General features: G+C 39.4%; 1 protein-coding gene across 3 annotated transcripts; it reads left to right on the plus strand.

Annotated features, from left to right (window-relative positions):
• On the plus strand, nucleotides 1-24,108 carry csrnp3 (cysteine-serine-rich nuclear protein 3). Of its 3 annotated transcripts, XM_031298350.2 has the most exons (6): nucleotides 2-279; nucleotides 1,170-1,210; nucleotides 15,964-16,132; nucleotides 19,741-20,000; nucleotides 20,197-20,493; nucleotides 20,711-24,108. In XM_031298350.2, the coding sequence occupies exons 3-6, from the start codon at nucleotides 15,970-15,972 to the stop codon at nucleotides 21,860-21,862; spliced, it is 1,872 nt and encodes a 623-aa protein (XP_031154210.1). In that variant the 5' UTR covers nucleotides 2-279; nucleotides 1,170-1,210; nucleotides 15,964-15,969; the 3' UTR covers nucleotides 21,863-24,108. The 3 variants fall into 3 exon arrangements, with proteins under 3 accessions (XP_035859708.1, XP_031154210.1, XP_031154219.1); XM_036003815.1 differs by lacking the exon at nucleotides 1,170-1,210 and having other exon boundaries at nucleotides 1-279; XM_031298359.2 differs by lacking the exons at nucleotides 2-279; nucleotides 1,170-1,210 and adding an exon at nucleotides 12,423-12,826.
• Nucleotides 24,109-24,162: the final 54 nt, after the last annotated feature.

The following is a 24,162-nucleotide window of genomic DNA, read 5'->3' on the forward strand; positions in this document are numbered from 1 at the left end:
ACTGTGTCACGTTGGCCGTGAAGCTGTCAGTCCGATGCTGCACCATTGTTCCCTGAGCAGCCGGAAGGAGTGCATGTTAAAGCACTGTTGTTATATGCGACAATTGTGCCGGTATTTCCAATAGCTTACTAATCGGTATATCCGGTAGCAGTTTTTAATGATCTCACAGCGGTGGGGGATTTCCGCAGAGGAAAACTGGTTTAGGGAAAATTTGTGAAGTCCATTGAGAGAGGGGCGTCATTGACTGGCTGGATACTGATGAGAGTAACGAAATGAATGGTGAGTATGAGCAATCATAGGCCTGTATTTGAATACATGCATTGATTAAATTGGTAAAAATGTAACCCTTTTTATCTTTGTTTCTCACCCTTTTCCGTGTTGCATAAAGTAATAACACATTTTATATGTTTACCTGCTGTACTGTTACCTTAATATGTTGGGACTGGTTGGGACCCATCCCTGAATAGTCCATTTGCCAAACTCTTCTGAGCATCAAACCTCAGTCTGCTTGGTACGTGTGCTAAATAGTCATTGACATTTGACAGTTACTCTAATGTCTGTTTCATTTAAACCATTGATGATTTAATTGTTTAAACACTTTGTGCACAAAAGGATTACCACTCCACATGTTTATAATAGACACAGAGCCCAAAGGGATCCTGACTGTTAAAGCTCCTGTGCCTTTGTGTATAATGTTTGAGGTCGCACATGTGTGTCATACAGGCTACTGTACTAGGAGCCAGCTGACTGGTATGTGGCCAACTGAGCCTCTCATGCAGACCGCAGGGAGAAGAGAGTCTGGTTCCCTGCAGAGCCTCCTGCAAAACAGGCAGAGGAGGCAGAGAGCATGTTTCCCTTAACCCCCCGGGGATGCTCCCTCCAGCTCTAAAAGTGACTCACAAAGAGATTTTAGATCTCTAGAAGCTAGAAGCTCTGTCAATCGTCTATACATCAATGCTAAAATTGCAAGTTTCCGTGACGAAACCTGTGTACTACAACATGTGCATTACAAAACAATGGCTTTGTGGTCGTCTTGTGTGACAACAAAGCATAAAACATGATTAAAAGTCACCTCTTGCACAATCTTGTAACTCTAGAAATTACAGTAGAGTTACTCATAAATTGGCAGCAGCCTTACTATTTCTGTTTCTCTTCTCTATTCTTCACAGAACAAAGGCGGGTCACTGCAGTGTAATATATTTTGCTAAAGGTAAGATCATATCTCCTTGCTGTCTGAAATAATACTTTCAGCCTTCACAAAACATTAACATATTGAATTCATGCCTGTGAGATAGATGGTGTTCAAGCTTGCACAACTGTTGCTACGCTGCCACAAAAGACCCTCTGATAACAAGATATGATGTGATGTTGATGCAGACAACAGTGTTTAGTCAATACAGACAGCTGCGCTATTCTCACCGGATTATACTAGAGAGATGCCTCTGATTTCAACATGATGAAAAGAGGATATATTCTTTCTATTTTTCACCAAATCAACCATCAGTGCTATAAAAATGTGAAAAGCACAGGCTTTGTCATTTCCAAAGCAGTAAAGACAGATAGATTAGTTGTTTTCACTGTTGCCTTGTAGTTCTAATAGCATACGTTTACATTAATGTAATCAAAAGATGCAGTTATGTTAACTGTCTGTTTTTTGTTACATATTAGGCTTGAATATGGCAGCATCATTATTCAGCAATGCCTTCTTTATTGATCCTTTGTCAGCCTCTTTATTCAGAAGAAAAAGGCAGCATCAAAAAAGGCAGTCCATCCCTGTCCAAAAACATGCACTCAAACATGTGACCATACACATGCAATCACACAACTATTCCCATCTTTGTGATTGAGATCTGAAAGGTGAGGTTTCCTCTTCAATCCATCTGTCTCCTCAATCTATCAGCACCCAGTCCTCAGAGGAGCAGAATTTAATTAGTACATGTGGCACTGAGTTAAAGGACATTGCAACATTAAGTAGATGTATTTACTTGCGAAAAGCTGCATCATTAAGCTGACTTATTTGAATAAATGATTCAGTCATGCTGCTATTACATATTGTAGCACAGATGGCTAAAGCTTGATAACAGGGACTGTGGTCCATTAAAGATTCACAGGAAAGGTGTTATGGCTTGACTGCACTAAGGAGAGTCTCTCTGCAGGAGGCTGGTGTGGCTGAATTGTCTGTGTCTGTCAGAGGTTCACATGCACAGCCAAATTAATGTTGTTTCCTCAAGAATGTGTGGCTTTAAGCTCTACCTGGAGGTTCAGGAAGATTTACTGAGTGAGGTTAAATGTCAGATTGTAATGTGGGGAAGACTAGCTGGATTGTGTTTTGGAATAAGCAAGAAATGAAAACAATCAGCCGAAGTTGTAAGTCTAATGGGTTGTTTTACACTTTGCTTGACATTGTTTTACACTTTGCTGACCACCTGGATAAGTTAAGTGAGATTAATCTAACAAACATTATGGACTATGTAATTCTATTTTCTTTGTAATTTCTGAGTTATATGCAAAAATGTATTCCAACAAAAACGGAAAAAATCTAAATATAGTGCACGGAATAGTTCAGCCATCCCTCCTTCTGTCCCCAACATAACAAAACATTTGGAATGTGAAATAATAAACCACAGAAATTACAATACAAAAAAAGAAGAAAATTACTCATATAGAATTGATATGTTGATACAGCTCATTCATAAAACTTATATTCCTGCATACAAAGAGCCCTATTATTCACCCCTATTATTCACCCCTATTTTAACCCCAGTAACCATTGAAAAATAGGATATAGAAGGTGTCCATATTTTCCTAAAATTAGCAGGTTGTCTCCTTATGGTAAATTATATTCTCTGTAGTTTTAAATTAACAATCTTTTAAGGGATTTTTCCAATGAATTGGAACAAGGCGACAAGCTAACAGGCAGGTAAAGGCAGCAACATTAACCAGGCTGCAATCTCTGATATTTATATGGATATTCGTCTTTTTGATCAGTTAAGATGATCTGTGTGATACACAATTTATGTTCTTACAAAAGACCAATTTGTAATTCCATATTCAGTCTGATTTTATATGATATGATATGATATATATATATATATATATATATATATATATATATATATATATATATATATACTGTATAATATATATGTGTGTATATATATATATATATAGTTAAAGTATAGGATTAATATTAATAACAAATAACTAATATTACAGAGCAGCTTTGTGCGTCTCAGCAGGGGTCATGGTTCCAATTTAGTTGTTTTAGATGTAAGCTCTGGGCTTTCACAGTTTAGGACTGCGCTCTCTTGAGATGTTGCCATGACACCTATTTGGAATCTTTTGTCTGCTGCCAGCTAATTAGGTGTTAAGAAAAAAAAAACATATGGCTGTGCCTCAATGACTTTTATTTGTCAGTGCACGGTATTCCACCACATAAAGGCTTTATATAGCCAGTATGAATAGGCATCAACATCCGAAGTGGTTCTGTAATTATTTGTTTGATTTTCAAATATTCTACAATCGGAAATTTTATTTCCCATTGTTCTTAGTTAGAAATGCCACTGCATTGATACACACATAGTTGTAGTAAGTTCAAACTAAGGAAACCTCTAGGAATTTTAGACCAAATCATTTAAGATAAGATAAGGTTATGTCCATTTATTTCTATTGCACAACAAATCAGTGTTATGCACCCTGGGCTTAATCATTTACAAAATAAACTTTGTTTGAAAACACTGCCTTCATATGAGGCATTTAAACACCACAACACCACATTCATAAAATGTTTCATGAGAAATGTAATTTAAAAAAAAATAGTTAAACTACTTCTTCAATTCTTCTCATGTTTTGTTTTGTTGTGCTACAGGTCTCTTTTGTAAAATAAATACTTTATCTCAAGAGAGTTCCTGGTTAAATAACTAAAATAGATGTTTACATTTAGTGTATATATAAGGTCTGATTTCAACTTTTAAAATCTGGATTAGAGTCTTTTTCTTTAAAGGCATGGAAAACATCTTTTCAGCAATTTTCTGCTAAAGTTATAATGGACTTTGGTAATCACACGTGTCAGTTGGAAAAACATGATGCCACGTACTTTTATGCAATAGTACGATCAGGATTTGAATTAGTTGGTTAGTTTGATCACTGTCAGTCAAATCTGATCAAACAATGCCCAACGTCCTTATGATGCTCCGCTTTCGACTGTTGAATTCTTAATAAATAATATCTAATATGGATTTTTTTTCTAGCTTTAATTTGATGTTTAGCCTATTTAGTCATGACTATTTAATGTTGATTAATAATAATAACTTTATTTTTTCTAGTCTTTGACAGCCACAAAAAAGTTATAGAAACTGTTTTGCATGTTGTGGCACAGTGACAAAGGTCTTTGTGACCAAAAGTTTAGAAAATATATTTTGCACATTTGAGATGTGCGCAGATGTTTTGAACTTTTTTTTTTTAAATTTCAGCAACCAAATGTCTGATCATTTTTTCTCTCATAGGCTATCTTATCAACAAAAAGACATATAAAAGAAAGCCCTGATAGTTCTCCAAAAAGCACCATACTGTAATTAAAGGATCCTGACATCATTTTCAACATCATGACAGCATTCTAAGTAAAAATTCAAAAATAAATACACGTTTTTTTTAAATATTAAATGGCACTCTTAGTGTTTCATAGTGTACATTGAATTATTGTTACAAAGGGAAATATAAGAAGGAGTAACATTTTACAGCATAAGACAGAAACATCAATAATATCCATGATCTATAGGGGGAGATTAACATAATATAACCTATTTCACACACTTACAATCTCAGATAAAATCCTAACCAACAACACATTGAACATTTAAAATAGGTGTGTATCCTGGTTAACATTCATATTGATTTTTCGAAGTATTTTGTGTCACTTTGTTTTTTGATATCACTCTAATTTATCATACTGTAATCACATGCAGAGCTGGCCTACTTCACGAATTTTCTCAGGTAACAGTGTGAATGTTTTGCATATAAAAAAATGATTCAAGATCTCAACATGATACTGGCTATATATAAATGATAAGGTTTGTCTGCAGAATATGAACTCCACATCCCACAGCTTTCCCAGCCTGTGTGAGAGATGAAAGCAGCCCTGTCTCTATGAAATGCTTGGCAGCTCTGTTTCTGCCAGCAAAACCGGCTTTTGCGAACTTTCAGGTGGCATGGGAAAATATAGTCATAAATAAAATATAGAGCCATGAATAATTTAGGTGAGCTTTTGTGATTGACATGAGGGTGAGAGTATCTGATTATGCCTCTGCACTGTGTGACTTGAATTACAGCAAATCAAAACATTAGTCTAAATGTTGAGCTTGTTCGTTCGTGCTTGTCTGCTTCGGCGTATTTTGATCACTGCTTGTAACAACAAAGATGTTGGATCAAATCTCTTTTTAAAGATGACTCTTCCATTTAAGCATGTAGCTCTATTTCATTAAAATACTGCTGCTTTTTGATGTGAAAGAAGAAACCACACATCAAGCCAGGAGTCAAATGAGTTCACAAGTTCTTGCCATAATATTATCATTCATGTCATTTACAGAAGTACACTGGCCACTCATAATACTGACAGTTATTTGCAACTATGCTTTAATACAATGTTAAACTGCTGCAGCTAGATATGTATTAGACATGGAGTCACCCTTTGCTTTGAGCCCATGTGGTTAATAAGAAGCCGTGCTTCCTCTATTGTTCTATGAGGAGGAAGAACAGATCAATGATTCCCAGCTCTCGGCTGTACTGTAGCTGCAGGAGGGAGGCTGCACAGGCATCAGGCTGCATCTCCTCCGTGTGCTGAGTGCTGAGCAGTGGGCTACACTCTCTCCTCCCTTCCCTTCTCTCTCTCTCCTGCTCCCCCCCCTTTCATGTGTGTGGAGTGGATCTGTCTGCAGCCTCAGGCAAGTGCAAGTTAACAAATGTACAGAGCGCATGTGAAGTCTCATTTGCATAAATCTGTAGATGTCACTACATTTCCTTAAATGGATTCCTTTGTGTTTATTATGTTGAATGTTTTTTTTTCTTCTTGTGCTTGTGTAATTCTTTATAGGCTGACTGAGAATGAAGATGACTTTATTTGACAATTAGTGTTATTTATTTGCAAAATTTGTCCATCTGACAGCTCGAGCAAATGTCTATTGTCATTGAACAATTAGGCAGGTGTTTTTCAGTGCTCTGTTCCTAACATGAGTAATGACAGGCCACTTGCAAAGACGGCACGGGATTGTGCATATACAACATTTGTAGATACTGTAGCTTAATTGCACCATTTGCACATGGATTTTGTTTTTTAAGTATCTGAATGATGTATGAGAGTTTCTGCCCTATATGTTCTCCAGGAACAGGATGCAAATGATTATTGTGTTATTCCTGAATATGATGCTAGCACATTTACAGATTAAGGGAGATGCCCCCTGACCTATTACAAAACACTTTCTTCTGTGCCCTTTTCATGTATAATTTAGGAATCTATCTCACCCCTTCTACAAAGCAGTGTCAATGAATATATGAGCAGTGTGTTTGTGTTCTCTCTGAGGCAGGGATCCTCCACTGACATCATCTGTAGCTGTATAATCATCCAGGCCACAGCCTCTCCTCAGGGGAGTCCAACTGAGACCTGGCCTCTCTCTCTTTATATCTATCTAGTTATCTCTCGCTTTCTGCCTTGCTTCCTCTCCCTCTCTTTCAAGGTTGCCGTGTATGGCTGAGTGTGACACCAGTGATGGATGAGTGCGAACACAACCTCAGACTGGCTGCATGGCCCAGGATCTTTTGTGGTTTCAGGGTTTGACTCTACTGGAATGCACCCTTAGTCACTCAGACATGGTCTACTGCAATTATTATTTTTTTCTTGCATTGAAAAAAGAAGAAGAGAGAAGTAATAAAAAGATCTGCCAAGCCATCTGGATGAATGATGTGTTTCATCACTACGGAAACACTTGTAGTCTGCGATGCAACCAGCCATACTGAATGGCATAGGAATTTGCCAGACGTCGATACAGAGCAAGGAAGCAAGTTTCAATCAATCTATACCCACACAACCCCGCTCCTATGCCCCCACACATAGACATTTGGCGTACAAACACACCTGGAGGAAATATGTCTCCTAAAAATGTATTATATGTAGCAAATAATTATTGTATACATATGTAACTGACTAATTAGTGACCTGCGTATATTCATCTGCAATGTTCTCCAATTCTGATGGGTTAATGTAGCGCAGGGAAGGTGAGAGTGGATGGCGGTTGACTTTGACACAGACTTTGGATGTCAGTGTTGCTATTAGAAACATTTAAAGCTACAACAAGCAATTTTTGACCACCAGGGTGCAGAAATACTCAGCAAACTCAAAGCAAACTCAGCTGAAGCACAGCTGTTAATACTACTGGCTAATTGATTTAGTTAGCTGATGTGTTAGCAAACACTTAGTTAATTACATAACCTACAGACACAACAACATTGGTATGTAAAGTCATGTTTCTGGTTGCCTGACCAATGTAAGTCTTATGTTCACTGGCCTTTTTGGTCTCCAATTCTTAAAAATATAAAAATATCTAGGTGTTTAGCTTGCTCAATGCTTGACCTTCTCCACTAGCAACTTGTCGAAAGTCGGCTGGCACAACCAGAGGAACTCTCGTAAGCTCTTAACAGCTCGGCTGGAGAAGTGCTCTTGTGCACATGCTCTGAGGGCCCCAAAACACGGAAGTCCACTGAAGCCTGAAAACCCTTTTGTTGTATGCTCCTAGTTAGCAAATTTCATGGGAATGAATGGAGCGTCATTTTGGAATGTGTTTTTTCTTAATACATCCATGATCTGAGCATGTTAGCTAGAGATATCTGCCTACTGTCTTATGTTGTGTTCACACCGGCCACGTAAATTTGCCTCATGTTGCATTACTCGTGCTAATTTGATCGCTCAAGTTGCAAAATTTCAGAGTCAGAGTCAAATGTCAATACAGTATTCAAAATATCACTTGCAGGTCAAACCATGACCATGATCTTTTCCTTACCTTAATCAAGCTGTGATAGAAATACATTTAAGTTAATACCAAATGTACTTTGCTCATTCAAAAATAGTAGTTACACATGTGGCCTTACCACAACTGTCCCCTCTATTCCTGGAACCACAGATTTTATTGTAATAAGGGTACAGTGACGGTAATCGATCTGCCTTCTTTGTCTGCATGGGCAACGTCCATCCATTTATTGGACGTTTTGTAGCTGGTCCTGACATTGTCCCAGTACAACTCTCTTCAAAATCTAGGTGCCTGATTGCCAGTATGTAGATGAGAGTGTCTGCTTTAACACAAGTCAGACATTAAGTAACTACATCACACACAATGTGTCAGAGCTGGTATTTGATGATTGTGATGGAAATCCAGTAAATATTTGTTTCCTCTTACATACTAACATTTGTGGTTCTCTTTCCCAATGGATGTCCATGATTTTTTAGGAGGCAGCTCTGGTATGAATTTTGCAGTGCTCTGAGATGTCTCTACTTTAAGTGTTCTAGGCCACTGCACCACACAGCGGCAACTCGGTTTGGCAAAAGCCTGCTTGTGTTGCTGATGTGATCGTGCATTTCTGTGTCAGTATTTGCTCTGAGGAGAGACAAACTGCCAAGGAAGGCAAAGTGATATATGGTACATGTGGGGATGTGGCACAGTCCAGAACAACTTCTATCCACTTACTATTTATGGCCACTTCAAGTATGTTTTATGTCTTTGGAAATGCACCATGGACGCACTGCAGATCGTGTTGACTAAATGATGGCAGATGGCATTACATCTGTATACTGCAGCCTTATAGTAGAGCTGCGAGATGCAGCTGATGGCGACCTGATGGAGACCCTTGACCTTAAGGGCTTGAATCTATACCTATCTATATAGGTTGAAGAACCTTCAGTCTGTTCTGTAAGACATTTTAACATACTGGGATATAGCTATGTTAAGTCTTGAGATGGATAATGGCTGTGATGAAGGTGATAAGCAGGGTGGATGCAATTATTCATCCTTGGTTCACTCCAGTTTCTTCCATTACTGTAAAGGTTCTGATTCATGGCCACTGCTGCCAAACAGTTGCTGATTTGTTGTCATGAAGCCAGACAGTTCAGAGTCAAATGTTTTGCAGAGGTCACTGAAGGGTTTATTCAATGATTGCTTTTACAATTTGCATTTTAACCAACACATGCACACACTGTGAAGGTCCTTTATCACTAATGTTGTGCAAAGGACCCTGGAAATAGCTATTGCAGGAACGTTTTTGATAAGGCAGGTCATGTGTCAGAGAGTATAGACAAAAGACAATCGCTCTCTTCTTTTCCCGCTTCCACTTTGAACATGCTCTGTAACAGAAAACATAACGATTTGAAAAAATCTATAGTATTTTTTGTGAGAAATAACAAGCACTCCTCTACTTGCTTATTTGTGTCGAACAATAAGACTCTTTTCGAATATATCATTAAAAACATATTTTAGAATTTGCCTTTCATCTGGTACTGTGTTGGGATTTGGGCAGGACTTTTGCATATGGCCCCAATTACAGTATGTACAAATGATTCATTCAAAACCCTTTCTTTGTTTATTTTGCCTGCTGTCTTCAATTCCCTTCATTGAAATATGAAAGCCTCTTGAAAGTCAGAGCAAATATAGGTCACCATCACTGGCGCAATGGTGTAACAAATGCCATCTCTCCAGCTTATGTTTTGCATTTTCATGTAATAGGGCAGCATATATGTGTGATGCTCGTGGATGAATCATTAAAGGAATGCAGATAAGGTCATCTATTAACACATTTCATCGAAGTGATTAGAAGAACAACCAGGCTGAAAGAAATGGATGTATATATTATGTGATATCTCTTTACAGTTGTTTTCACATTGACATTTTAACCTATACTGTAATGATCAAAATCAGTTTTGTTAAAAACAGATAACAGAACTTTGACATTTGAAGAGAAAATGACAGTAGGACCGAGTTTGGTCAGGTTGTTTTGCTCCTATTTTAATTTAACAGCCAAACAAGTAGAACATGTAACAGAACATAGACAGGTTTTCATGTAATTGTAAGCAGAAACCCTTAAAACAAAATTAGTTCATGGTTCTTGTAAAGTGTATTTAACAGCCTATTCATGGGTTAATGTTGTTTTGTCACAATTATTATCTGCTAGGTTGGACGTGTGTGTTGTTCAGTATGGCAGTCAGAGTTAAAGCCCAGACAATTAATTTAGATGCTAAAAACCTTAAGAAAATTACGATGTATTAAAAGATGTTTCATTTATTTAAATTCATATTAAATATGAAAATGGCAGACGCAAGCAGTTTAAAGGACAGAAAATCAGGCATAGATTCATGGCTTCACATTTCCATTATATAAATTTAAATACTGATGTCATTCGAGTTAAGACTGAGATAGTAGCTTTGCTTTACTAGAACTAGACCCCACAGATTAAGCAGGCACAAACCTCTGTAGCTCATGTTCCCACCTATTAGTATGACGAGTCATTGGCAATCATTTTAATTGCATGGTCTTTTAGTGGAGATAGAGACACACACACACACACACACACACACACACACATCAACTGTGACATGGGACATGAGACTTCTTATTAGTCTGATCAGTTAGATCGGAGTAGCATTTATCTAAATTGGGTAGACACAGTAACAATGGTAATGTTACAGTAATCCTGACCATTTCAGTAGACCTGCAATACATATGGTGTTTGTGATTTTTGTAATGTTCACTTTTTGTTTGTGTCAGAGATACATACAGCATTAGAAGTATTGCATTTTTGTGTTGTGATGCTTGCTTGCTCTTTGGTCCTTCTGATTCAGCAGAGTCTGTCAGAGTACTGTCAGTACACTGGTGTGCTGAGTGCATGTTTAAAATGAGCCATTTCAATGGTCAACATCACTGGGATGTAAACCCTTAAATCATATAATATTCCCACTACTACTACTACTACTATTACTACTAAATTCGGTGTAGCATGTTATGTAGAAATACAGCTCTGATTTGCTTGACAGTGGTTTAACAACTTCAGGAGTACAGGTTAACTTTATACTAATGTTTGCTTTAAAAAAGCTGCGATCTGCGATGATCTTTGAAGGTACAAGACCAAATTAACTTACTGCAGCTTGCTAATGTGTCTGTGGCTAGATGATGTTATATAGTACACAAGAGAGAGGCAGTTTGTGCAGTGTGAGGAAGAGACAACAAGGATGGAGAAGGAGAGCAGTGCTGTCGAGGCGAGGTTCAGTGAGGACACTGGTGAGAATGCAGAACATTGCAGTCGAATGACAATTGTTTTCTCAAAGTTTCATCAAGGTAACAACATCAACCCTTTACATAAGATTGTCAATAAATGTTGACTTTAACAGACATTGTATAAACTACCTAGCTAAACCGCAATGGATTAAAATCATGCAAATAAGAGGTTTTGATCAGCCATGTGTATATAATTTGTATGTTTGTGCTCAGAAACGATCATTTGTTTGTAAAGACTGAAATGTTGCACTGGCTGTAAAAAAGCTTAGCCTAGACTTAAATGATCCTGTAAGAGGAAGTGCAGGACCTTTTATGTTGAAATACGGTCCAATTGAGTGCAAGAATGATATAATGGCTCTCTGACTGCACAAGCTGTGTCCAATACGTAGTAAGTAAGTGTTGGGATCACATTTACAGTGCTGACAAATCTTATTGAGGTAGTATATGGTGATATTTTCTTTTCAACTTCTTCCAGGTATATGTTCAGATTTCATATGCTAGTTATTGCAGCTGAATAAAACAGTATGCCAACATTTTTTTTATATAAATATTGTGTACTGTTCTGTCATTCAATTTGATTCATCCTGGATTTTTAGTCATTTAAGCTTTTATTTTGTAGTTTTATGTTCTCTCGATGGATTGTGTGTTTCTTGGCATCAGATGTTTCCCTTTTTCCTTTTCTCTTTTTCTCCCCCATTCTCTATCCTTTCCACCTCCCTACTCTCACTGAACCTCTTCCTCACTCTCCCTCCCCCCTGAATCGTCTCCTCTCTGCATCTCTGTTATGCCCCCCCCACACCACCCCACCTCCCCCACCGGCTCTCCCATACGCCCCCCACCCCCCAATACATTTCTCCAACATTCTGTCTTTTTCCCTCTTTCTGACCCCCCTTACCTCTGCCTCCTCCCCCATACTCACCCCCCTTCCTTTCCCCGGCTCATGTTGGTAAAAATATCTGCAGACAGCAGGAGCAGAGGCATGCTCTCTCTCTCTCTCTCTCTCTCTCTCTCTCTCTCTCTCTCTCTCTCTCTCTCTCTTTTTTCTCTCTCTCTCTCTCTCTCAGACATCCCACCCATGTGATCTAACAGGCTGCCTCTGCTTTGCTCCACTCTGCTCCAGTCAGACTTCTGCCTCTCAGCCGGCTGCAGCTAATGAGCCTTTGTGTGGCCAGAGAGAGAGAGAGAGAGAGAGAGAGAGAGAGAGAGAGAGAGAGAGAGAGGGGAAAACACAGTGACAGACAGGGAGTTAAAGTGAGAAAGACTGTCGTCTTGCAACAATAAAGCATATGGTACCGACAGTGCAGTCAGAGCTGGAACATTACAAGTCTCTCTCACACTCCTGCACCCTTTTTTCTCATACCCGTGGAGCTCAGGGGTCGCTGCAAGTCAGTGGACTGAAACAAAATGGGAACCTCTTCACTTATCATGTTTCACCTTTTTTGAATAGCGACATTTATGATTGTGTGGCTGTGCTGCTGTGAGAAGAGGTGAAAGGAATCACAGTCTGCCACTGGATACAGGTCAGTTGTTCCTGTGAGGGCCAGAGCACACACAGAGAAGTGTAATCTGGTCAGCATAGGACTGATGTGTCATGACTTGCACCAGATGCCATAGGCTTGTTGGCATCACTTGGCACGAATGTTTTGAGGCTTGTGTTGTCACATCGGTTTTATTTTGACTGTGAGAACTTTGTGAATGACGAGGAGGAAAATTATTGTATTCAGAATGCAAGTGTGCTACAGTGCCGTGAGCGCTGTTGATTAAGGACAGGAGTTGGTTTCCACAATTGATGTGTGTGCACAGAGAGGCAAACACAGGGAGGGGCTTTCCAAGCTGGCTTTTGCTGCATTATTTTCTCTGGGATTTTCTCCCTTGTAACATAGTGTATGCTGCCCAGCCATGATTAGTGGTAAGGCAACAGTGAAGACAAAGGAAGAGCTGTTAGAAAGGAGCAACAATCTCTGGTTTTTATTTAGCCATGATAAAAGAGGTTCACCCTAGATTACCCACAGCTCTGTGGCTTATGATGTCATGCCCATCCAGTGTCAAGATGTTACCTTTTTAATGCTGCCGCAACAGAATGCAATTTAACTAGTAATACATTAATCTGAGAAAGTATGTATATATATATATATATATATATATATATATATATATATATATATATATATATATATATATATATATATATATATAATGTGCTTATATAAACTATATATAAACTAACATTGGGGCTTTAATCTTAAAAAAAACCTGATACACAGTAGCACTGGAAACACTGTCATATGGTAAAGCACTAGTTGTGAGAGTACATTAGAATCTCCATGGAAACCACTTTTGGTATCAAAGCCTATAGTGCAGCATCAGCTGAGGGCTAAGCATACGAATAGGTTTCCAACAATGGTATCTAATTAGGACCCTCGCTAGGAAATGGACTAAAATTACACAGGTCATTTCTGGTGAAAATTTCCACTCCTGTTTGCCAACACATGAAGTGGATTGTGAAAATGTGTGTCGTCACTGTTTTGATGTGAGATTAGCAGCTTCAACATTTGACATCTCATAAGATTAATTTAATATATTTTAGGATTCATTCATTAGTTAATGTCATTTGGTCATAACCACTCAGAGGAGAAACTAGATTGATGTTTTTTTTGTCAGCCAGCTCAGTTATTGGCTTTACAGAATCAAAAAGATGGTTCACTCTTGCTCAGGATGCCGCCTCTTGCTTCCAAATTAATATCAGTTCTTTCTGAAAGGAAATCTTTTTAGGAAGGTTACCCTGACAGACTCCTCTCTCCTCCACTTTCTCACAGATGGAGGATGCCTTACATTCCTTAGTTGTAGGTTGAGTTGTTGACTCTGGAGGTTCTCCAAATGCTGGCGGTGCCATGTCACCGCGCTGAACAAGCACAGCCTTCTGGGAACAATGACCATCTTGCTGGCAGCACTAGTCATCTCTGGGTTGCACCTCTTTCTCTCAGGCAGCATTTGCATCTGTAATGACTCGATAGCAGAGCCCAGATGAAACACTGTGGCTGTCTGTGTATGGAACTCCTCCACAAGCTGCTCTGGCAGATAGACAGAGTTGGACTGCGTGAAGATGCATGCTGTCTTTACTGATTCCAGTTTCCAAGAGAGAAAGCAGTGAGGGAAAACCTGCCAGTCATAGCAATCCTTGCTGTGCTACAGCAGCACCGTTGTGTTATTGGGTATATTTTTAAATGTGACATGACGTTCCAGCTGCTGCTGTTTAAACAAGGAACAAAGGGCTCTTCAGATAAATACAGTACCTTAAAGGACTACATTTTTAGCAATGCCTCATAATATGAAAAGGGAATAAATAAGTCCTGCAATGTTACAGCCATTACACTCAAAAAAAAAAAAAATAATAATCAAAATAATACATTGTTGGACAGTTACAATGCAGTAGTTCCAGCGTAATGGTGATTAGTTTAAGTGTAGTTGACTGATGAGCTTGTTCTTGTTTATTTGTCTAATTGCATCATCAGTCAGAGGGAGTTAATGGCTCCTCTCAATTGACATTGAAGTGGTCTGTAACACTTCTGTTACAACAGCCTCTGTATGAAATGCTGTAAGCACAAACATTAAGCTGCACCTACACAGCCATACAAAGATAGTTTTATTTGGTAGTTATCACTGAAAAGTCTGTAGCAGGAATAATATCTAGTGGTCCATTGTTGCTATTATTATTTTGCAATGATTTACTTTGTTGCAGATTATAAGGCAAACTAGAGCCACAGTACACTAGTACCAGTGTTTTTCTTTTTACTACGCTGTGCCATGTCTGTAGCTGCATTCGCCTGAGGACTTTCCTTTCTTTCTGTAGGAAGCATCTGACAAAACAGAAGCTCATTACAGATGTACAGGATGTCATTCATTATCCTGTCAACAACAGCCTCACCTATTCCTTCTCTAGCGCTGCATGATGTGTGATATATGTACAAATCACTTGCATGATGTGTGATATATGTACAAATCACTTTGTGTTGTGCAGATTGTTGCCACACTTCAACAGCTACACGGAAGTGCACATCAGCATGTGTTTGCACCTGTATAAATGCACACAAACATCCCACGAATACTACGGATGCATGCTTTAATTTGTTGCATTATGTTTTTTTAGAAAAAGCTCCAGATGAGTTTTCTGCCTAGATGCAGTGTAATACATTTTAATCTAGTGGATATTTCTGTTATTTTATAGTATTATTAATTAAATGCACATAATCACATAATATTCAACTACTGTACATAATACGTATATGTTGTATATGATTTCACTGTAACTGATAGCAGTGCAAGATAAGTTGGTCCAGTCGATTTTTTCAATCCAAGACAGTGGAATTAACTTCCTGTAAGGCAGACATAGTTTGTAATTAGCAGCTTTCGCCTTCCATCTCAGCTCTTTTGTACCAAGGTGATCAATCGCCCAGGGAAGCCTGGGAGTCTGGATAGCGGCAGGAGAGATTTTGTGTGTCTGTGTGTGTGTGTGTGTGTGTGTGTGTGTGTGTGTGTGTGTGTGTGTGTGTGGGCGGGGAGTCTGGGTCTCATTTCTAATTGAGTGTGTTGAGGATTATGAAGGCCCTAAACTGGATATTAAATAATATGTGGCCCCTCTGCTGTCTTTCCGTTTCAGGTGCAGATGCGGCGGACCATGAGTGGAATACTGAAGAGGAAATTTGAGGAGGTGGAAGCCTCCTCCTCCCCGTGCTCTTCCTTGCGGGAGTCTGATGATGAGGTCTCCTGCAGTGAGAGTGGGGATAGTGGTGACAGTGTCAATCCCGCTGCCTCAGGCCCTTTCACCCGTGAGTGCCCGTGTCTTTTAAATTCATGCATTGAGCTCTGTGTGGCTAACGTGCACAATTGACAGGAACAATAATGTCATCATTTCATCTCAAGGAACAAAAAGCTAAAGCACTGACAATGATTTTTAATCAAGAAGGGAATAACACTCAGAGACAGCCTGATTTTGTATTTAACAATCAATGCAGGATGCAGGTTAGAGAGAACAAATCTGCATGTCTGTAGATAAGGGAGTGTAATATGAATTTACAGGCATAGCTGGACAGAGGTAGAGGAGAGGCAAGGAGAGGAGAGGAGAGGAAGATGAGCGATGCTAAGAGTCCAGTGCTGCTGTAATAAAAGGGAAGGATGCACAGATAGCCTCCATCATTAGTACCAGCATCAGTGTACAGGCCCAGCCAGATGAATGAGCTGATGCAGTCTCAAAATGTGTGTGTGCAACATGCAACACGGATGGTACCGTACAAGTAAATGTACCTCTCTAAGACCACTATTATTTTCATTATGGATAGATCTGCCACTTATTTTCATTTGGTCTTTAAAATGTAGTGGTGAAAAATGCCTGTCGTGATTTCCTCAAGCCTAAGTTGACCAACCAACACTCCAAAATGCCAAAATATTCAGTCTACAATCATTTAAAAAAGAGAAAAACCGCAAACATTACTTCACATTAAAGCTTTAGTGCGCAACTTTTTAATAATAATGAATGTCTGTCACATTCAAGCCATTGCCAAATGAGTTGATACAAAGCTAATTAAGACTATCGGCTCCACAAAACTCTCTATGTATTGGTGTTGTCTAGCGACTTTCGCGAGCAGAAACTCAAGTAAACATAATTACCTCTTCTGAAGAGTTCATTGTGTGTTTTTAATCCTCCGTATCCTCTTTGGTTACTAAGAAGGCTTGTATCATGTGGATGCACCGACAGAATTTAGAATTCCTCATGGGGGAGACATAAACTATGCACTATAGCTTTAAAGAAGTTGAAACCATCAAATGCCCTTTGCTTGAAAAATGACTCAAAGTTTTAATCATTTTTTTAAATAGTTGGAGACAAATTTTCTGTCGATCTACTACAGGATTAAAGGTCCCATAATGTAAAAAGAAGCAGGTCAAGGTGCTATAAAAATAAAAGTAAAAGTATCAAAACGCTCAATCCACAAAGAAATCCAAACAGCCCATATTAAAAAATGGTGCCTTTAAACGAGCCGTGAGGACTTGTGCACGGTTGTGATGTCACAGCTATACAATATAAAAGTAGAAAGTGCTACTATAGTGCCGTTATAGTCATTACCTGGCTGCATTGATGGTGCAGAGCTTCCGAGATGCAGAACATCCGGAAACACTGACCAATCAGAGCAGACTGGGCTTTTTCGGGAGGGGGGCTTAAAGAGGCAGGCATTAAAACAGAGCATTTCAGACAGGTATATGCAGACAGACAGTATGAGACGAATGTGGTTTTTGAACATTAAAGCATGTAAACATGTTCTCGTAGAAACCCATGAACCTTAAAATGAGCATAATATGGGACCTTTAATTGTTTCAGCTGCAGCCAAGATTACAACAAATTAACAAGGGCTAAACAGCTGCAGATATGCAAACTTGTTTTGGTTTACTACGATAAGATCACACTGAAGATTCTGTGAAGCTCACCAGTTCAGAAAGAGGTCTACTACCGAGAGATTCCACAGTTTTTCCTGGCTTGAACTGACTTTGTATTAAGAATGCAATCTTAATCGAAAATAACCCAACCATAAAAGACATGTCTCCTCTGCAGGTTCAAAAAGACACAAATAAGTAACACAGTGCACATGCAAATCAGAATGTGAGTGAAATAGATAATACAGTTGATTCATCCTTTTGGGGGATTAATAATGCAATTCTTAAAGAACAAAAGAAATGAGCCACATTTGGACAGGTTGTGTGTGTGTGTGTGTGTGTATGTGCACAATTTGGCTACTTAGGATTTCATTTTCCAAAATAAAAATATTTTTGCCAATTAAACGAAAACAAGTTGTTTTTTTTACTTTAATTAATAGCAAAGTCAATACAAAATTTGTGTTTTGATGATGCATCATCTGTGTGAATGACATGCAGATGGGTGACAGGGTCCCCCCCCTCTAGCGAGACATACATAAGTAGGGTGCTGCGTCCCTAGAGGCTAAGCTTGGCCTCTGTGTCAGCTGCAGCTGCTGGTAGCTGGGGAGAAGGTCAGCTGATGGCAACAAGGGAGCTGTGCACTATGAAGACTTCACTCCTGTGAAGTAACATGTGCATGTACAGTGATTGACTGTCTTGACAGAGAGATGAAACAATTAAATGGTGGTTTTACATCTCCATGCTGTTGTGTTAGAGAAAATCATCTGTAATATGTTTTTGTTTCCGAGAGGGTAAAAGGGTAAAGGAAAACTTGATTATAGATAGTATTTTAAAAATACCTTTAAAATGTTTTTCATATAGGTTTTAATATAGACATCCTCAAAACAAAAAAGCTGATTATAAAGACCTTAAAGGTGCACTATGCGTTCCTGCATGGTTTCAGCGCAATTTAATTTTTATCTCAAATCGTAGGCATCTCTCCTTGATTTGCTAGCTGCCTGCCTCCTGAACACACTGTGAAAAAACCCGGTCTTGGGAGACAACACAGGGGGCGTAAACATCAAACAAACACTAGAGGCACAGGATAGGCACCAAAATACAACAAACACGTTCCAGCCAATCACCGACAAGATGGTTGGGGGAAGGGGTGGGGGTTAGTGACAGTTGGTCAGTTAGTCATGACAGTTACAGAAACATGAGGGGAGGGGTGAGCTTGCTCTGTTTTGTTTTGAATTTACTTGGAACGTCAACAGAAGTAACGTCATGCAGGAACGCATAGTGCGCCTTTTACACCTGCTAACTGTTTTTACACCTAAAACAAGCTGACAACTGTTTGCATTTCTCTTTATAGATAATGAAACTCAGCTCAGCTCAGTCTGACAGCTCTACATCTGTAATGAAATGCATTGTCCCTCTTGCGTGGGGTGGAGAGCAGTTAGAACCAGATGGTTTCTATTTGTCCTGTCTGTCTGATATGGGGTGAACGCTGGGAACCCAGCTTCTGTGAACCAGCACTCTTTAGCTCTGGGCCAGGCAGGGGATTATTTATGCTCCGCCGTTGCCCTCCTCTCTGCCTCTCCCTCTTGTAGAGCTCTCCTTAAAAAGACACACTGGGGACTCGCATGCCAAGCGGAAGCACAGAGCTGTGATGAAATCCTTCCGCTGCGCTAAGATACGTAGAAGCTCGCTGTAAAGCTGGCAAGAAAGAATTCCTCATATTTCAGGCATTTAAGGACAATACCCTCAGCATGTCTGTGTCCCACATTTTGCCATAAAAATGTCACTTATCTTAACAGCCTTTACATGGCTATACAACTGGTCTGCTTCAATGTGAAGGATGTATAAATGATAAAAAATAAATAAACTGAAAGTGTTCTTGACACATTGATTTGCATTGTAGAGCTTTCATTATTTCCACATTGGATTAATGAATTTTCAAAAACAGTTTACAACCAAGATGACAAGTACAGGCAATGTACCACTTTTTTAACATTCTAGTCTTCCTTTGCAGCTGACTCGATATTGAAGAGAGAGAAGCGCCTGCGGACGAGGAGGGTGCATTTTGACAATGTGACAGTGTACTACTTCAGCCGACGGCAGGGCTTCACTAGCGTGCCCAGCCAGGGAGGCAGCACGCTGGGCATGTCCAACAGGCACAGCTGGATCAGGCAGTACTCCCTGGGTGAATTTGCAGTGGAGCAGGAGAGGATCCACAGAGACATGCTCAGAGATCACCTGAAGGAGGAGAAACTCAATTCAATCAAGCTCAAGGTAAATTTTTTTGTAATCTGTATCTGAACAAAATTGAGCTTTTTGTACATAGGATTGTATACACATTATATCAGTATGTCAAAATTATGAAATGTGAAGGATTTTAAAGGAATTTGGTCTTTGTTTAAAACAGCACTTTGTTTGTGTTCTCTCACCTTTATAAAATGGCTTTGATGTGATGCCATCTTATTTTCAGCTGACTAAGAATGGCACGGTGGAGTCTGAAGAGGCCAACACGCTTACGGCAGAGGACATTTCTGATGACGACATCGATCTGGACAACACAGAGGTAGATGAGTACTTCTTCCTGCAGCCTCTTACTACTAAAAAGCGCCGGGCACTGCTGCGCTCCTCTGGGGTAAAGAAGATTGATGTGGAAGAGAAACATGATCTGCGGGCGATCCGGATGTCCAGAGAGGACTGCGGCTGTGATTGCAGAGTCTTCTGTGACCCAGAGACCTGTGCCTGCAGCCTCGCAGGGATCAAGTGCCAGGTACATCCCATGACATGCATGTCCTCAGCTTTATCCCCGCCCTTGTAAACAGAGAAACATACTGTACATTTAAAGAGAAGGTGCATGGATCAATGACTGATATAGTATATTAGAGAACGCACATTCATTATTTGGAACAATCGTGTCATTATCACATTACACAGATCATCCGTTTAAAAAAGAATGGATAGCATAGTAAATGTTATGTTTTCCTTAGGTGGACCGTATGTCATTTCCATGTGGCTGCACAAAAGAGGGCTGCACCAATTCAACTGGGAGAGTGGAGTTTAATCCTATCCGTGTTCGGACCCATTTCTTGCATACCATAATGAAGCTGGAACTGGAGAAGAGCCGTGAGCAGCAGCAGGCGTCCCCCACCAACGGTTACCGTAGCGAAACTAATGACCTGGGGGCCGGAAACCCTCTGGTTCAGTCCCAGCACAGGTTGGAGTACTCTCTGTCAGACGCCGTTCCGCAGACGGCCAGCATGCACATGCAGGCTGCCGACGAGATGGAGGAGACGCTAGATGATGAAGACGAGGAAGAAGATGAAGATGAGGACGAGGAAGAGGAGGAGGAAGAGGAGAACGAAGAAGATGATGAGGACGAGGAGGATAGCAGCAGTGTTTGCAGTGGACTGTCTGACTCCAGCACCCAGAGCTTAGCCAACAGTGACTCTGAGGATGAGGAGGAGGAGGAAGAGGATGCAGATGAAGAGAAGTCTAAAACCTTTCAGGGCGACATGACTACCCTGTCAGTGTCTCGGTCTGAGGTTGTCCCCTTGCCCTCTGTGCTGTGTTACAGCGATGGCTCTGTGGCTCATGACAACCACATGAATGGAAACACATATTTAATGAACTCCTCTTCAGCTGAGTACTATCAGCTGGGGAGCGCCAGTGCCGTCTCTGATGGCCAAACCAGCCAACCCAGTGAACCCTACGGGGAAGCCTTAGCATTCCAAGATCCAGTCAGCACGACCAACTGCAGTGCCGCCCAAGGACAATTCAACATGTCTGCCGAGCAGTACACAGACTACTCTAATCAGGCTGAGGAACAATACTCAGCTAATCACCACTTCACTCTGACCAACGGTGCTCCTGCCGCCCCCTTGACCTGCTATACACCTGATCAGGACAAGAAGGCATTGTCCAAAGCAGCTTTTGTGGAGCAGCCTGACACCCAGAACCAGACGCAATTTCAGAACTACCTGAACAATAACACCCAGGGTTCATACAGCAGCTCATGTATAACAGCTGAACAGCCACAGCAAGAGTCCGGTGTTAATGGCCATTCTGACCTGACCCTACTAGGAAACAACACTAAGAACCTCCCTTTACCAGACCATTGCCCCGAGGTCGCAGCCATTTAGTGGGCCTCGCCTTTTAAAGTGTTCTTTCATTATTACGTCTTTACTTGAGCCTGACCAAGTGGTATTTTAAGGGAACATAATCATGGCCTTGTTTTGCATTATCCGACCTTACATTTTAAAGCAATTTACAGCACTGCAGTACATTTTTATCTGTAACTATAAAGCCATAAGGTCATGATGGAAATGTTTTAATTATTCGCTTCTGAAGGTTTCTCCACTACAGCGTGCGCTTTACTGCAAGATGGAACAAATGAAAAAAACAAACATTTTATAACATCAGTTATGTCATGCCGTGCAATGTATCTTGTAATTTCAGATGTAAAGTTCTAGTTTTAAGCAGATATTGTACTGTAGATGGAACTTTTCTATGTCTACTGTATGTGTCAAATGTGCAAAAAAAGGTTTATTGTCAGTTTATTTATTGTTTCTGAATTATGTGTACACTTATATATTGTAAATGTTTTGATAACATTACGCATGCTGTTTTGGGAATCTCAGTGACATTTAGGGGAAAAAATGCCATTGTTTTATATAAAAATGTGTTGTGTACATAATGTACATTTCTCTTCTTCTTTTTGTCACTATCATATGCTTTTCTATGGTTTTGAAAAGCATGAAAAAGCCTGAATTCTTATTTGTATATTTGGAATACAATATCAATAGCATAAAATGTCAAGAAATCAATGAACAGCCTTTTGCACTTATGTGTGGGGGTGCAGTGGCATGCATTTGGTTTTAAATTATGAATACTTGAACAGTGTAAAAATATGGCCCCTCACTTGTTTTTTTTCCTCTCCACAGTTTACTCTTAGAATATCATGATTTGCAGTCGCCACTACAAATGAAGATTTATTCTTTGAATCATTTGATTAATACAGGGATATTAATAAAGTAGCACCGGGTGACATATCTCCACAAGTATGAGAAGCTCTATGATTCATTATAGACGACAGAACACTATCTTTATTAATTATAATGCATAATAGGCTTCATTTGAAAAGCATCAGTAACCAGTCTATATCAAAGTTCTGTCAACAAAATATTGACCCGAAATAATGTGTCAGTATTTCATGAATTGACTGCTTATTGGATTTCTGATTTTGAATGTGGTATAAGCCACATTTGACTGTCTAATAACTAAGCTGTTTATTTTTGTGGATCCAATAATGATGTTGATTTGCTTTTTTGAAGTGTAATGTGCAATAGTTTGAGCGTTTTTAATAGGCACTCCCTTTAAAAGAAGATCCTCAATTAAGTTGACTGAGATTTATTTTAATTGGCTGTCATGGCACTTGCTATTGTACTTAAAGCACCATTAGTTTAATACAAAATATGTCAATAATTGTGTATGGGGGAAGCAAATGCTCAAGGTTGACAATCAAAGCTTATTATGAAATATGATTTAGATCAGTATAATTAACAGCTACACAATATGACTCCTGAGTACCTAGAGCCATTGAAAATTACTAAGCAGCCAGATATGAAAATAATGTTTACCAAAATCTATGAATAACCTTTATTAAATCAGTGACAAAAGGGAAATTGGAGTGACCGCTCAACACTGGGGGGACTGCAATAATTTGATGAATAGTACTATTGTAATATGTTCTTTACCTTGAGCTCTCTGCTCCTGCATGAATACTGATATTTGTCCCTCTTCCAAGCTTGCAAATATCTGCCCATATTTTATAATCAGAAGGGTCAGTACCGGAGTTATAGTGGTTCTGTGTGACTGTTGAGTAGCTGGGACCTCTCCTGCCACCTCGGTGGGACAAAATAAGTCTACAGACTGCTTTCATACAATCAGTGGCATCAACATGGTCAGATAATCAGCCAGATCCAGATTAATCATGCCAAAGCATACAGTATGAGAAGGATAGATACAATGAAACTGCATCCAGTTAAGATTCCTGTGTTAATTTTTATTTTCCAGTATTATGAATGATATATTGAAATGTGTATTTATTGTGGTTTACTAAAAGTCTGTATTAAGTAAATTGCTTCACTATCTTAACATTGTCTTTTGTTTTATGCTGGTTGTGAGTTGTAAAGTTCATGTGCCTGATTTATTTCATTATATTTCTTATTCTGTGAAATGCAAACCTTTTTCACAAAATCGTACAAATGTTTTCAATGTGTTTGCTTTTACAACTGTAGATAACGACAATTCATTTCATTTCCAGTTGTTTCATTTTTAACATGGTTTTGAAATACATTTAATTAAAATTGCTAAAATTGCTAGCCAACATTGTACAGTTCAGTAATTTCTTAGTGCAAAGCGCCCTCTGCAGATCACATCG

Source organism: Sander lucioperca, chromosome 8 (assembly GCF_008315115.2).
Source record: "Sander lucioperca isolate FBNREF2018 chromosome 8, SLUC_FBN_1.2, whole genome shotgun sequence".
Lineage (NCBI taxonomy): Eukaryota > Metazoa > Chordata > Actinopteri > Perciformes > Percidae > Sander > Sander lucioperca.